The 17182-nt window shown below is 44.7% G+C and overlaps 1 protein-coding gene across 2 annotated transcripts in view; it reads left to right on the forward strand.

The window, feature by feature from the left end:
* Positions 1-17182, forward strand: part of LOC137563532 (optineurin-like) — a 71606-nt gene that overhangs the window by 36138 nt on the left and 18286 nt on the right. For both annotated transcript variants that reach the window (XM_068276111.1, XM_068276110.1), the window contains exons 12-13: positions 4977-5113; positions 5253-5332. In XM_068276111.1, the coding sequence (XP_068132212.1) occupies positions 4977-5113; positions 5253-5332 (217 nt within the window). The remainder of the gene's footprint in view (positions 1-4976; positions 5114-5252; positions 5333-17182) is intronic.

Below are 17182 nucleotides of genomic sequence, written 5' to 3' on the forward strand. Positions count from 1 at the left end.
AAATCTGATTGAGTGTGTGTGGCTCCACTCTTTTCTGAATTTGAACCCCAGTCACCCAATAACCAACTGTACCAGGTTTGAGGCCTGTGCCATTAACAGTTCAAGAATGGTAGCAATGAAATATTCCCCTTGAAAAGCAACAGGTGAAGTTTGATTTACTTTTGTAGGCTCCACCCACTTTTCTGAATATTAATCCCAGTCACCCAGTGACCAACTGTGCAAAGTTTAAAAACCCTGCCATTAACAGAATGGCTGCAGTGTACATTTTCCCAGTGAAATTTGTATTTGTCTTTGTCTCCACCCAGTGATGACCCGGCGTTGCCCGGGTATGTATTTGACTGGTGTTGGCTCCGCCCACTTTCTAACACTAACACACAAACACTCAATGACCAAGTTTGTGAGCTTTGGAGTCCTTGGCATCAATAATTTGTATATTCCCATAGAATTTAAACAAATCAGATAGGCTGTTTGTGGCTCCACCCCTCTCCAGCATTTGAACCCCAGACACCCAATGACCAACTGTAGCAGGTTTGAGGCATCTGCTACTAACAGTGTAAAAATGGCAGCAATTTAAATATTCCACTTGAAAATCAACAGGTGAATTTTGATTGGCTATTATAGGCTCCACCCACTTCCCTGAATATCTGTCACTCAGTGACCATCTGGGCAAAGATTGGGAACCCTGAAATAAATAGTGTAAGAAGGGCTGCAGTTTACACTTTCCCAGTGAAATGTGTTTTTGGCTCCGCCCACTTTTTGTAACCTTGACACAAAGTCACTACTCAATGCCCAAGTTTGTGAGTTTTTTGGGGTCCTTGGCATCAATAATTTGTATTTTCCCATGAAATGAAACAAATCTGATTAACTGTTTGTGGCTCTGTCCCCCTTTCTGAATTTGAACCTCAGTGACCCAATGACCAACTGTACCAGGTTTGAGGCTTGTGCCATTAACAGTGCAAGAATGGCAGCAATTTTAATATTCTCCTTGAAAAGCGACATGTGATTTTTGATTGGCATTTTAGGCTCCACCCACTTTTCTGATTATTAATCCCAGTCACCCAGTAATCAGCTATGCTAAGTTTGAGAACCCTGCCATTAACAGTGAAGATGGGCTGCAGTTTACAATTTCCCAGAAAAATCTGTTTTTAACTCCACCCACTTTTTGTAACCTTGACACACAGTCACTACTCAATGACCAAGTTTGTGAGCTTTTGGGTTCCTGGCATCAAAATTGTGCTAATGGAAGCAGTTTATCCAGCAAAGAAATCTGGCTGTTTTTGGCTCCGCCCCTTTACTGAATTTGAACCCCAAACACTTAACGACTGACTGTAGCAGGTTTGAGGCCTCTGCTATTAACAGTGTGAGAATGGCTGCAGTTTCAATATTCCCCTTGAAAATCAATAGGTGAATTTTGATTGGCTCTTGTAGGCTCCACCTACTTTTCCGAATATTAATCCTAGTCACCCAGTGACCAACTGTGTGAAGTTTGAGAACCCTGCAATTAACAGTGTAAGAAAAGCTGCAGTTTACATTTCCCCATGTAAAAAGTTAGTTGTTTTTGGCTCTGCCCACTATTTCTAATTTTGACATACAGTCACTTAATGACCAAGTTTATGAGCTTTGGGGTCTTTGGCATCAATAAGTTGCATTTTACAATTGAAATTAAACAAATCTGATTGGCTGTTTTTGGCCCGCTCCCTTCAGAATTTAAATTTCAGTCTCCCAGTGACTGACTGTAGCAGATGTTAGGCCTCTGCCATTAAGAGTGCATGAATGGCAGCAAAGTAAATATTCCCCTTGAAATTCAAAAGGTGAATTTTGATTGGCTGCTGTAGGCTCCACCCACTTTTCTGAATATTAGCCACAGTCACCCAGTGGCCAACTGTGTCATGTTTGAGAACCCTGGCAATAACAGAATGGCTGAAATCAATCTAACAAATCTGATTGGCTGTTTGTGGCTCCAACCCTTTAGTGAATTTGGATTCCAGTCACCCAATGACTGACTGTATCAGGTTTGAGGCCTCTGCCACTAACAGTGTAAGAATGGTAGCAATGTGAATATTCCCCTTGAAAATTAATAGGTACATTTTGATTGGCTGTTGTAGGCTCTACCCACATTTCTGAATATTCATCCCAGTCACCCAGTGGCCAATTGTGTAAAGTTTGGGAACCCTGCAATGTGTAAAATGAAGTTTTTCTAACCTTGACATACAGTCACTCAATTATCAAGTTTATCAGCTTTGGGATCCTTGGTATCAATACTTTGTATATTCCCATTGAAAAATAAACAAATCTGGCTGTTTGTGGCTCCGCCCCCTTCCTGAATTTGGACCCTAGTCACCCAGTGACCAACTGTACCAGGTTTGAGGCATCTGCTTTTACCAGTATAAGAGAATAGTAGCAGATGAAATATTCCCTTTGAAAATCAAAAGTGGAATTTTTATTGGCTGTTGTAGGCTCCACCCACCTTCCAAAATCTTAATCTGTGACCCAATGACCAACTGTGCAAAGTTTGAGAACCCTGCCATTAACGGTGTAAGAATGCCTGCCGTTTATATTTTCCCAGTAAAAGTTGTTTTGGCTCTGCCCACTTTTTGTAACCTTGACACACAGTCACTCAATGACCAAGTTTGTGAGCTATCAGGTTCTAGGCATCAAAAATGTGTGAATGGAAGCAGTTTATCCACTAAGGAAATCTGATTGGCTGCATGTGGCCCTGCCCCTTTAGTGAACTTTGACCCCAGTCACCCAATGACCGACTGTAGCAAGTTTGATGCCTCTGCCATTAAAAGTGTAAGAATAGCAGCAGTTTAAATATTCCCCTTGAAAATCAATAGGTGAATTTTGATTGGCTGTTGTAGGCTCCACCCACTTTCTTGAATCTTAATCTCATTCACCCAGTGACCAACTGTGGCAAGTTTGAGAACCCTGCGATTAACAGTCTAAGAATGGCTGCAGTTTACATTTTCCCATTTAAAATGAACGGCTGAAATTTGATTGGCTGTTTTATGCTCTGCCCACTTTTCCTGGATTTGTAACCTCGGTCACCAAGTGACCAACTGTGCAAAGTGTGGGGACTGTGGCTCGATTACTGTGAGAATGACAGCCTTTTACATTTTTTCCATTGACTTGAATGGGTGGAATCTGATTTGCTGTTTGTAGCTCCGCCCAGGTGTGCAGGGGGGCCGCGAGACCCCCAGAACATATCATCCCAGGTAGTAAGGTATCTGCATACCAAGTTTCGTTGAAATCGGTCAAGCCGTTTTCGCGTGATCGCCACACACACACACACACACACACACACACACACACACACACACACACACACACACACACACACACACACACACACACACACACACACACACACACACACACACACACACACACACACACACACACACACACACACACACACACACACACACACACACACACACACACACACACACACACACACACACACACACACACACACACACACGATTATATATATATATATATATATATATATATATATATATATATATATATATATATATATATATAAGATTCTTTTATGTTGATGGCTGCACGTGAATAATTTATGCAGCTGGCTATCAAGAAGGCCTTAAAAAAGAAATCGTAATGCAAGTAAACCACTTTATGCAAGTAAACCACTTTATGACAAGTTGCCTTATTAAAACGTCCTGTTTGAGTCTAACGGTTCCAGGACGTTTTAATAAGTTGCTTGCTCCCGCCGCAGCTCTGGACCGCACTAAACCTTCCTGGCGGTAACCCCGAACGTAGTTCGGGGTAAGCCGAGCAGGAGGTTTTCTCAGGCCCTGCTGGGCCGATTTGAGTAATTTTTTTTTTTTTTTTGCTGAACGCAGCTAGCACTTTGCTAGCTGCGTCAGCACTTCCGCCGCCCCGCGCTCGATCGCCGCTATCCACGTCGCAACACAGCCCCCCCCCCCCCCTAGACCCCTGCGCTGCCTGGCCTATCAGCGCCAGGCAGCGGCAAGGGGTGGATCGGGACTCCCTTAGACGTCACGACGTCGGTGACGTCATCCCGCTCCGTCGCCATGGCGACGGGGGAAGCCCTCCAGGAAATCCCGTTCTTTGAACGGGATTTCCTGATCGCCTATCGCCGGAGGCGATCGGCGGGGCTGGGGGGATGCCGCTGAGCAGCGGCTATCATGTAGCTCGCTACATGATTTAAAAAAAAAATAAATCAAAAAAACGGCTGCGCTGTCCCCTGGCGGTTTTTAATAGACCGCCAGGAGGGTTAAAAAAAAAACAAAAAAAACCAAACAAACATAAAAATAACACACATTGTTATAGGGACATAATTTAAACGGTTTAATAATCTGGACCACTGTGTGTGTGTGTTTTATCCTCAGGAGAACGTTTTATTTTAAAACTATAATGGTTCGGAAAACTGAGAAATAATTGTTTCAGTTTTTTCTTATATTTCCCATTAAAATGCATTTAGAATGAAAAAAATTCTTAGCAGAATGTACTACCCACAGAAAGCCTAATTAGTGGCAAAAAAAAATTAAAATAAATTCATGACCGCATAGGGGACTAAAATGTTCCTCTATTTAATTCTATCTAAGTTACCTTGAGGCTTGATTCACAGTGGTCTGTTGCATAACACATGTTACAATGAGTGTGAACCGCAATGGAGACTGCCCATTGACTTTAATACAAAGCCTGTCTGCTGCAAGTTAGAATAACGCAATCCGTTATTGTGAACAGGCCCATAGAAGAATTGTACGGCCAGTGAGTTGAAATGCAGAATTATTCTGCAATTCACCTGAGCACTGTGAACTAGCCCTGAAGAGGACATTAACCACTATAAGCCATAAGGCTTTTTACCCTAACGGACAAGAGGAATTTTCACCTGTCAGTGCTCCTTCCTTTTATATTCGCCAATAACTTTATTACTACTTAACACAACAAAATGATCTATACCTTACTTTTGCCTTGCTCAGATTGATGTCTACTGTTCTGATTTTCATGCGGAGAGAGAAGCCAGGCAAAATGTTCATCATGAGAAAGAGGAATTGGCAACACAACTGGCATACTTTTTGCAGGAAAATGAAAAACTGAAGGATGAAATTCATGGAAGGTAAAGATTGATGATCGCAGTTTTTTATCGATGATGATTAGAATCTAAAATATACAGTACTATGTACCGTGTAATGTTAAGTCCAAGAACTGAGTTTATCTGTGTCCTCCTTTCTCTAACTGTATGATATTTATGGCAGGCACTCCATAGAACAGCTTCAGAGACGTCATGCATCGCAATCATCAGAAGGCAGTGAAGGGCCTCATCTTACACCAAGAGGTGAAGTATAACGACAACGAGCTGCTAAAATATAGACATTGGTGTTAATTCATTAAGCATTAGCATTCTGCATTTGGTAATGCAGCAAAACGGGAGATTGATTATACTAAACCTCTTCTCAAGCCCCAATTCACTAAACCTTTACCGCACTGAAAATGAAAACTGCCAACTAGTGAGGTAAATTACCGACTTATGCGGTAAATACCTTAAATGTCAATTCACAAAGATTAGTGCAGTCAGTAAAGCAAGTAAAATGTTCAGTGCTTTAGAGCCTAGGTTCTCAACATGCGGTACGCGTACCCCAGGGGGTACTTCTGACGGGTCCAGGGGGTACTTGGGCTTGATGTATTTAATTAAAGAGGAGCTGTTAGGTATAAGGTCTCAGAGAAAATAAACACATATATCAGTAGCTAAAGATTGGCTGTACTTACATTACATATGCATTTTACTGTCCACGTTTGTACTTCACAGAATTTGTATATAGTATATGCAGAGATAGATGCTCCATGTTTTTCTGTCAAATGTGTCGTCATGTCCTGCCTGCTTCCTGATCACAGATAAGCTCCTACTTGAACAACACAGTGTGCAGTGAATATTAATGAGCCATGTGGCTAGGAACAATAGCTGACTCCTGCAGAGTACTCTGCCCCGAGATTTATCAGTGCTACACGCTGGACTGATTACAAGCTTCTGTAACGTCTCATTAGCAGCCGAGGGGAGGGCCCCAGAATGCTTTGCAGTTTAGTATGCGGCTTGCGTCCTTATGGGTCTATAACAGACTTGCTGATAAGCACACATCAAAGGTAACTGAGATTTTTATCTTCACTAATGGCTTTTGGGCTTCCTTCTAAACTGTTTAACACAGGAGAATAGAGGTTTAAATTAGCTTCTGCAGCCTGACAGTTACTCTTTAAGTTTAATAAATGTATGGTTTCAGAAAATAACAAATCCTATTTAAACAGCCAAACTAGTATTTCAGCTAATTAAAAACAATAGCAAATGCTTGGAAACGGTTTAGAAACAATTATCTAGTACTACAATTCAGTGTATCTGTATCAAGGGGTACTGTAGATAGTTCTTACCATATCAGGGGGTACTTGGCCAGCACAGGCTTTCAAAAAGGGTACATACCCATGAAATGTTGAGAAACACTGCTTTAGAGAGTCTGAAGCCATAAAAAGTACATTTTTTTTTTTAATTGCCCAGTTATTTTAAGCAATAAGATCAAAGCTGATTCACTGCATTCCTGCGGCAGAACGAGGTATTTATCCCCCCGAAATCCCTGGGGTCAAATTCTGTGATCCTTCTGGAAGAGGCAGAGCTTTGCACTGTAGCTCTGCCTCTGCACTAGTTAATCTCCGCCTCTCCCTGCCCCTCCCAGTCTTCTTTCACTGAGAGGGTTGGGAGAGGTGGAGATTGCCTGGCCTGGAGGCAGAGCTACAGCGCAAAGCTCTGCCTCCCCCAGGCAGCAAAATCTACGACCTGGAAATTAGTGGAATTTTCCCCCGGGATTTTGGGGAGATAAAAACCTCGTACCCAAACAAGACAGGAAGTGGTGTGTTAATATTGACTAGTGCGATATAGAGACTATACAGACGTTAAGTTCAAAAATAGAAAATGTTTATTAATACAAATATCACGTAGAAAAATTCATTAAAAACACATGGGATGGCCACCCCACCACGCAAGCCTCTAGATCCACACACACCAGGTGCACCACTCATACAAGCCACTGACTGAAGTCATGTGATAGGGCCAAAAAATATGGATCCAAAATCAAAGTTCTGAATTGATACATGCAAAGCTTGATGAAAAATAAGAAGCTGGAAAACAAAAGCACTGCCACATTAAGAAGGAGACAGCCACAAAGATGTGTAAGACCGCACACTAGCGATGTCGGGGAATAGGCGTGCAGCGGATCCACCCCTGTACCCACAGGGTATAGCGTACAATTCCTCCAAGACGATCCAGCACAGCTCTTTTAATCAGAAGATTATTTTATTGGATCATAAAAATACAAACATTAAAGCTGCATAGTGGCTACGGTCCACCGTTTCGGACCATCACAGTCCTTGTTCACGCCACACAGCCAAATGAACAACTGCAGACATGCTCTTTATATATTCAAAGCTCCAACAGGGCAACCAATCAGAGGAACCTATGCAAATGACTGGACCTGATGGGGAACTACAGGGCTTGTCCACAGAGGGTACCGCCCTCCCACTCCATTGGTCAAACATTTTGAAATGTATGATGTCACAGCAGGAACATAAACATATAAATAGAAACATTTCTAACTCTGATCTATAGCACCTGTTGAACATCTAAAAAGATCCTGGGAGGAATCCAGGGCATCCTGATGCAGAGGGCATGGGTTTGGATGTGTCATATACAGTGTAAAACTGTAAACGAACAAACACCGAGCGCTGCCCGCCGTCACCATGGCAACCACCGTCACATGACAACCAATGCGGAAGGACGTACGCAATGACTCCTCTACTGGCGTCCTATTGCCACCGCGATGCGGAAAAACAGACGCATAGTACGCGTATAAAAATACGGAACAGACACAGACAAAAATACGCATGCCCAATGCTATCAATAGATGACCTGGACTCAACCCATAAAATAACACCCCTAGTTCAATAATGCATAGTAAAAATGTGCAAAAGAACCTATGATACATAAGTGACAAATGAGAAGGGGACCCAAAGGACACCCCCCACCCCCAAACAGACCCAGAGCCATAGAACATCTACCACACAAAATTTAAGTCGTATTCCTTATTTAGTCCCCCACGACCAATAGTCCCCAATTCCCTAATCCAGCGCGCCTCTCTTTTTAACAATTCTCTACCCCTATCACCCGTAAACCCACGGGGCACCCCATCAATAACTTGTACTCTAAGCTGACTAACATCATGTCTAAATTGAACAAAATGCTCTGAGACTGCATGATCTAAGCTTCTACCTCTAATATTGGATTGGTGTTTGGAAACACGATCTTTGAGCTCCTGTGTGGTTTTTCCCACGTAACAGCTGCCACATGGACATTTAAGCATATAAACAACAAAGCGTGAACAACAAGAAAAGCGACCTCTAATCGCATATCTCTTACCAGAGGAAGGGTGAGAAAAAACATCACCTCTAATAATGCTATGGCACATGTGGCAGCTGAGACAAGGGAAGGTACCACACACGCGGGGCACCTGTATATTAGATCCACGGTTAGGGTCAGAGTGAACAAGCCTGGATCTTAAAGAGGGGGCCCTTCTGTAGGAAAATAAAGGAGGCTGCTGGAATTCAGGAACATGTGGGAGGGAATCTTTAAGGGTGCGCCAATGTTTCGTAACAATACGTTGTACCTCATCACTGATAGTATTAAAGGTAGAGACGAATGCTATTCGTCCCTCATCCCTAGCCCTATTTCTCAACTTGTTCTTTTTCTTTTGGTATCTCATTAATGTATCAGGGGGATAGCCTCTAGACTGAAATTTTCTGCCCATCTCAACTAGTCTTCTTTCCCTCAATTGGGTGTCGCCCACAATTTTCGTTACCCGATTGTACTGGCTATTAGGAATGCTGACCACCTGATGACGTGGATGGAAGCTATCAAAATGAAGCACCGAATTCCTGTCAGTACTCTTGACGAACAGGTCCGTGCTAAGCTTCCTATCCTTCTTAAAGACACACGTGTCCAAAAAGGACACCTTCTCCCGGTCCGCGTTGACTACCAAACGAATGTATCTGCACTTGCTATGTAGATTTTCAACGAACGCTGTAAGGGTCGAACGTGGCCCCGCCCACAAACAAAAAATGTCTTCGATGTACCGCCACCATCCTTTGGCGTACATCGTGAACAGTGGGTCATGATAAACAAAAGCCTCCTCCCAGAGACCCATAAAAAGATTAGCGTAAGAAGGGGCCACGTTCGACCCCATGGCAGTACCGCGTCGCTGCAGAAAAAAATCGACCTTCAAAAGAAAAATAATTCTCCTGCAAAATCAGATTCAAAAGCGCTATCAAAAAACCACGCTGTTGGTGATCGTAGTCGGACCGGGTGAACAAATAGTGGTCTACAGCCTCTACACCGCCATCATGTGGGATGGCGGTGTAGAGGCTCTCTACATCAATGGTGACCAGCAACAGCTCTCCCTCTACCTGCTCAATGGAGGCAAGTTTGTTCAAAAAATCTCCTGTGTCCTTAATATAGGAATCTAGCTGTGTGACATATGGTTGTAGCACTTTATCTAAAAATTGAGCCGCAGGAGTGAACACAGAGTCCACGGCGGTCACAATGGGTCGTCCGGGGGGGCGGTGGAGGTCCTTATGTATTTTTGGCAATGTATAGAAAAGAGGAACTACAGGGTGTTCGTTAATCAAAAACTGTTTTAACCACTTGAGGACCACAGTCTTTTCGCCCCTTAAGGACCAGAGCCTTTTTCTCCATTCAGACCACTGCAGCTTTCACGGTTTATTGCTCGGTCATACAACCTACCACCTAAATGAATTTTACCTCCTTTTCTTGTTCACTAATACAGCTTTCTTTTGCTGCTATTTGATTGCTGCTGCGAGTTTTAGTTTTTATTATATTCATCAAAAAAGACATGAATTTTGGCAAAAAAAATGACTTTTTTAACTTGCTGTGCTGACATTTTTCAAATAAAGTAAAATTTCCTATACATTTGAGCGCGAAAGTTATTCTGCTACATGTCTTTGATAAAAAAAACAACCATTCAGTGTATATTTATTGGATTGGGTAAAAGTTATAGCGTTTACAAACTATGGTGCCAAACGTGAATTTTCCCATTTTCAAGCATCTCTGACTTTTCTGCGCACCTGTCAGGTTTCATGAGGGGCTAAAATTCCAGGATAGTACAAATACCCCCCAAATGACCCCATTTTGGAAAGAAGACATCCCAAAGTATTCAGTGAGAGGCATGGTGAGTTCATAGAAGATTTTATTTTTTGTCACAAGTTAGCGGAAAATGACACTTTCTGACAAAAAAAAGAAAAAAAAAAGTTTCCATTTCTTCTAACTTGCGACAAAATAAATGAAATCTGCCACGGACTCACTATGCTCCTCTCTGAATACCTTGAAGTGTCTACTTTCCAAAATGGGGTCATTTGTGGGGTGTGTTCACTGTCCTGGCATTTTGGAGGGTGCCTGATTGTAAGCACCCCTGTAAAGCCTAAAGATGCTCATTGGACTTTTGGCCCCTTAGCGCAGTTAGGCTGCAAAAAAGTGCCACACATGTGGTATTGCCGTACTCAGGAGAAGTAGTATAATGTGTTTTGGGGTGTATTTTTACACATACCCATGCTGGGTGGGAGAAATATCTCCGTAAATGACAATTGTTTTATTTTTTTTACACACAGTTGTCTATTTATAGAGATATTTCTCCCACTCAGCATGGGTATGTGGAAAAATACACCCCAAAACACATTATACTACTTCTCCTGAGTACGACGATACCACATGTGTGGCACTTTTTTGCACCCTAACTGCGCTAAGGGGCCCAAAGTTCAATGAGTACCTTTAGGATTTCACAGGTCATTTTGAGAAATTTCGTTTCAAGACTACTCCTCACGCTTTAGGGCCCCTAAAATGCCAGGACAGTATAGGAACCCCACAAATTACCCCATTTTAGAAAGAAGACACCCCAAGGTATTCCGTTAGGAGGATGGTGAGTTCATAGAAGATTTTTTTTTTTTTTTTTCACAAGTTAGCGGAAATTGATTTTAATTGTTTTTTTTCACAAAGTGTCATTTTCCGCTAACTTGTGACAAAAAATAAAATCTTCTATGAACTCACCATACTCCTAACTGAATACCTTGGGATGTCTTCTTTCTAAAATGGGGTCATTTGTGGGGTTCCTATACTGCCCTGGCATTTTAGGGGCCCTAAACCGTGAGGAGTAGTCTTGAAACCAAATGTCGCAAAATGACCTGTGAAATCCTAAAGGTACTCATTGGACTTTGGGCCTCTTAGCGCACTTAGGGTGCAAAAAAGTGCCACACATGTGGTACCGCCGTACTCAGGAGAAGTAGTATAATGTGTTTTGGGGTGTATTTTTACACATTCCCATGCTGGGTGGGAGAAATATCTCTGTAAATGACAATTGTTTGATTTTTTTTTTTACACACAATTGTCCTTTTACAGAGATATTTCTCCCACCCAGCATGGGTATGTGTAAAAATACACCACAAAACACAATATACTACTTCTTCTGAGTACGGCGATACCACATGTGTGACACTTTTTTGCAACCTAAGTGCGCTAAGGGGCCTAACGTCCTATTCACAGGTCATTTTGAGGCATTTGGATTCTAGACTACTGCTCACGGTTTAGGGCCCCTAAAATGCCAGGGCAGTATAGGAACCCCACAAGTGACCCCATTTTAGGAAGACACCCCAAGGTATTCTGTTAGGAGTATGGTGAGTTCATAGAAGATTTTTTTTTTTGTCACAAGTTAGCGGAAAATGACACTTTGTGAAAAAAAAAATACATATCAATTTCCGCTAACTTGTGACAAAAAATAAAATTTTCTATGAACTCATCATACACCTAACAGAATACCTTGGGGTGTCTTCTTTCTAAAATGGGGTCACTTGTGGGGTTCCTATACTGCCCTGGCATTTTACGGGCCCAAAACTGTGAGTAGTCTGGAAACCAAATTTCTCAAAATGACTGATCAGGGGTATAAGCATCTGCAAATTTTGATGACAGGTGGTCTATGAGGGGGCAAATTTTGTGGAACCGGTCATAAGCAGGGTGGCCTCTTAGATGACAGGATGTTTTGGGCCTGATCTGATGGATAGGAGTGCTAGGGGGGTGACAGGAGGTGATTGATGGGTGTCTCAGGGGGCGGTTAGAGGGGAAAATAGATGCAATCAATGCACTGGGGAGGTGATCGGAAGGGGGTCTGAGAGGGATCTGAGGGTTTGGCCGAGTGATCAGGAGCCCACACGGGGCAAATTAGGGCCTGATCTGATGGGTAGGTGTGCTAGGGGGTGACAGGAGGTGATTGATGGGTGTCTCAAGGTGTGATTAGAGGGGGGAAATAGATGCAAGCAATGCACTAGCGAGGTGATCAGGGCTGGGGTCTGAGGACGTTCTGAGGTGTGGGCGGGTGATTGGGTGCCCGCAAGGGGCAGATTAGGGTCTAATCTGATGGGTAACAGTGACAGGTGGTGATAGGGGGTGATTGATGGGTAATTAGTGGGTGTTTAGAGGAGAGAAGAGATGTAAACACTGCACTTGGGAGGTGATCTGATGTCGGATCTGCGGGCGATCTATTGGTGTGGGTGATCAGATTGCCCGCAAGGGGCAGGTTAGGGGCTGATTGATGGGTGGCAGTGACAGGGGGTGATTGATGGGTGGCAGTGACAGGGGGTGATTGACAGGTGATTGACAGGTGATCAGTGGGTTATTACAGGGAATAACAGATGTAAATATTGCACTGGCGAATTGATAAAGGGGGGGTCTGAGGGCAATCTGAGCGTGTGGGCGGGTGATTGGGTGCCCGCAAGGGGCAGATTAGGGTCTAATCTGATGGGTAACAGTGACAGGTGGTGATAGGGGGTGATTGATGGGTAATTAGTGGGTGTTTAGAGGAGAGAATAGATGTAAACGATGGATTTGGGAGGTGATCTGATGTCGGATCTGCGGGCGATCTATTGGTGTGGGTGGGTGATCAGATTGCCCGCAAGGGGCAGGTTAGGGGCTGATTGATGGGTGGCAGTGACAGGGGGTGATTGATGGGTGGCAGTGACAGGGGGTGATTGATAGGTGATTGACAGGTGATCAGTGGGTTATTACAGGGAATAACAGATGTAAATATTGCACTGGCGAATTGATAAAGGGGGGTCTGAGGGCAATCTGAGCATGTGGGCGGGTGATTGGGTGCCCGCAAGGGGTAGATTAGGGTCTAATCTGATGGGTAACAGTGACAGGTGGTGATAGGGGGTGATTGATGGGTGATTGATGGGTAATTAGTGGGTGTTTAGAGGAGAGAAGAGATGTAAACACTGCACTTAGGAGGTGATCTGATGTCGGATCTGCGGGCGATCTATTGGTGTGGGTGGGTGATCAGATTGCCCGCAAGGGGCAGGTTAGGGGCTGATTGATGGGTAGCAGTGACAGGGGGTGATTGACGGGTGATTGACGGGTGATTGACGGGTGATTAACGGGTGATTGACGGGTGATTGACGGGTGATTGACAGGTGATCAGGGGGGATAGAGGCATACAGTACACGGGGGGGGGGTCTGGGGAGAATCTGAGGGGTGGGGGGTGATCAGGAGGGGGCAGTGGGCAGGGGGGGGGGGATAAAAAAAAAATAGCGTTGACAGATAGTGACAGGGAGTGATTGATGGGTGATTAGGGGGGTGACTGGGTGCAAACAGTGGTCTGGGGGGTGGGCAGGGGGGGTCTGAGGGGTGCTGTGGGTGATCAGGGGGCAGGGGGGGGAAATCAGTGTGCTTTGGTGCAGACTAGGGTGGCTGCAGCCTGCCCTGGTGGTCCCTCGGATACTGGGACCACCAGGGCAGGAGGCAGCCAGTATAATAGGCTTTGTATACATTACAAAGCCTATTATACTATGTACATGCGGCGATCCGGGTGCTAGTAACCCGCCGGCGCTTCCGAACGGCCGGCGGGTTACTACGAGCGGTGGGTGGAGCCAGTCTCCGGCGGCTGATCGCGTCACGAATGACGCGATCGCCGCATAGCCACTCCCGCAGCCGCCCCCGCCGATGGGCGTATTGCGGTCGTTTGGGCCCAGTCTTTGCCGCCGCCCATCGGCTGGGGGCGGTCGGCAAGTGGTTAAGTCCTCTTCCACAATGCCCTGGCCGGCAGCATTATCCACAAGTCCCTTAAGTTTCTGTTGTACTCGATATGTGGGAGCACAGGGCAGTTCTTCATATACATCACCATTAGCTAACTGTGCATAGATCTCCTCCACATAATATGCCGTATTAAGGACCACCACCGCCCCTCCTTTGTCAGCTGGACGAATCGTAATGTCCTTCCGTTCCTGAAGACTACTAATTGCTAGACGTTCTTCACTAGTTAAATTGGGCACAGTTCTCCGTTGGCCATTTTTGCACTCTGCCTCAATAGTGGCCAATTCTCTTTTAACATTAGAGATAAAAAGATCAATGGCAGGATTGGAGGGTGGCCTGAACGCACTCTTATTCCTAAGGCCAGTGTTCTTAAGAGAAAGACCATGTTCTTCTAATTTCTGAGCAACTGGATGTTCTGGGAGATTACTAAAAAAAAATTTAAGTTTCACTGATCTGAAAAAACTGTGCAATTCGATATCCGTCAGTAAAAAGAGAAAAAAGGAGGCGGCACTAGTCGCTGCTGGCAGACTTAGTGGGGGTCAGTGGAAATGCTCAATGTGCCCCCAGACAATAGCAATTATAAGCAACACCAAAAGCAGAAAGAGTCCGGGCACCAAAAAGCTGCCGAATCCACCTTTTATTTCATCCCCACAATCCGACAGAAAAGGGTGCACAGGGCTGGTCTAACAGCCGTTTCACAAGTACACAGACACTTGCTTCCTCAGAGACATTGGGAAAATTGGGAAAATTGGTAGGACAAAAAGAAAGTCCAAAATTGAGCACCCTCTCCGCGATCACACTGAGGGGTGAATCTGAGATATTCACAACAAGGGAGACTACGCTTTCCTCTGGCGTAGTTGCATTGGATCCCTCCTGTTGTTTTTCCCTTTTGGACCGGTGTTTCCTGCCGCCCCTGCGGCTCCTTTTCCTGTACTGGCAGGTGAGGAGTCCCCCGATGGTATCGAGGTCTCAAAAGTATTACTCTCCTCTGCGGAGCTGCCTACTGCTTCACCTTTTGGGCGGGGAGGGTTGCGGGGTCTGGGTCGGCCGCGTCCTCTTCCCCTGCCTGCTGCAGGGTTGGGAACCTTTTGCCACGTGTATACGTAACCACTGGTGTAATCCGAGATATCTCGTTTGAACTTCGCTCGTTTTGTATCTTCTTGGGAGTGTAGGAAAGTTTCCATCTTGTCATCAAGGCTTTCCATATATTGATCATACTCCTCCCCTGTTAATGCATGGCGAAGTTCCGTTTTTTTGTCTGTCTGTTCCGTATTTTTATACGCGTACTATGCGTCTGTTTTTCCGCATCGCGGTGGCAATAGGACGCCAGTAGAGGCGTCATTGCGTACGTCCTTCCGCATTGGTTGTCATGTGACGGTGGTTGCCATGGTGACGGCGGGCAGCGCTCGGTGTTTGTTCGTTTACAGTTTTACACTGTATATGACACATCCAAACCCATGCCCTCTGCATCAGGATGCCCTGGATTCCTCCCAGGATCTTTTTAGATGTTCAACAGGTGCTATAGATCAGAGTTAGAAATGTTTCTATTTATATGTTTATGTTCCTGCTGTGACATCATACATTTCAAAATGTTTGACCAATGGAGTGGGAGGGCGGTACCCTCTGTGGACAAGCCCTGTAGTTCCCCATCAGGTCCAGTCATTTGCATAGGTTCCTCTGATTGGTTGCCCTGTTGGAGCTTTGATTATATAAAGAGCATGTCTGCAGTTGTTCATTTGGTTGTGTGGCGTGAACAAGGACTGTGATGGTCCGAAACGGTGGACCGTAGCCACTATGCAGCTTTAATGTTTGTATTTTTATGATCCAATAAAATAATCTTCTGATTAAAAGAGCTGTGCTGGATCGTCTTGGAGGAATTGTACGCTATACCCTGTGGGTACAGGGGTGGATCCGCTGCACGCCTATTCCCCGACATCGCTAGTGTGCGGTCTTACACATCTTTGTGGCTGTTGACTCTGTACCCGGAGACCTGCACCGTGATGGATACGGACGGAGATTTGGCCCCGGAGGGCAGCTCTTACTCCCTGACACAGACCCAGAGCATCTTGGCGTTGGCTGAAGGGGGCGCCACTTTTCTTAATCAATCAGATGCTAAACTCATCAAGCGCGAAATTGAGACCCTCCGCAAAAGTAGAATCTCATATGATCTGCATGCTAAAACTTTAGCAGAATATCACAAAGCTGGAAGAATCCCAAGATCTGTAAGAGGGAATGTACCACCTATGATGTTTCCTGGTGATAAGGAGTTTTGCAAAGGATGGGAAGGGTTCTGGAATAAAGCCGCTTTTGATTCCATGTTATTCACGATTGTGAGGATACACCGGGAACTACAAGTAATTGATGATAAAATTAAAGCTTTAAAAACGGAACTTCGCCATGCATTAACAGGGGAGGAGTATGATCAATATGTGGAAAGCCTTGATGACAAGATGGAAACTTTCCTACACTCCCAAGAAGATACAAAACGAGCGAAGTTCAAACGAGATATCTTGGATTACACCAGTGGTTACGTATACACGTGGCAAAAGGTTCCCAACCCTGCAGCAGGCAGGGGAAGAGGACGCGGCCGACCCAGACCCCGCAACCCTCCCCGCCCAAAAGGTGAAGCAATAGGCAGCTCCGCAGAGGAGAGTAATACTTCTGAGACCTCGATACCATCGGGGGACTCCTCACCTGCCAGTACAGGAAAAGGAGCTGCAGGGGCGGCAGGAAACACCGGTCCAAAAGGGAAAAACAACAGGAGGGATCCAATGCAACTACGCCAGATGAAAACGTAGTCTCCCTTGTTGTGAATATCTCAGATTCACCCCTCAGTGTGATCGAGGAGAGGGTGCTTAATTTTGGACTTTCTTTTTGTCCTACCAATTTTCCCAATTTCTTTCTCTTGGATATCGAATTGCACAGTTTTTTCAGATCAGTGAAACGTAAATTTTTTTTTAGTAATCTCCCAGAACATCCAGTTGCTCAGGAATTAGAAGAACATGG

Source organism: Hyperolius riggenbachi, chromosome 3 (genome assembly GCF_040937935.1).
Source record: "Hyperolius riggenbachi isolate aHypRig1 chromosome 3, aHypRig1.pri, whole genome shotgun sequence".
Lineage (NCBI taxonomy): Eukaryota > Metazoa > Chordata > Amphibia > Anura > Hyperoliidae > Hyperolius > Hyperolius riggenbachi.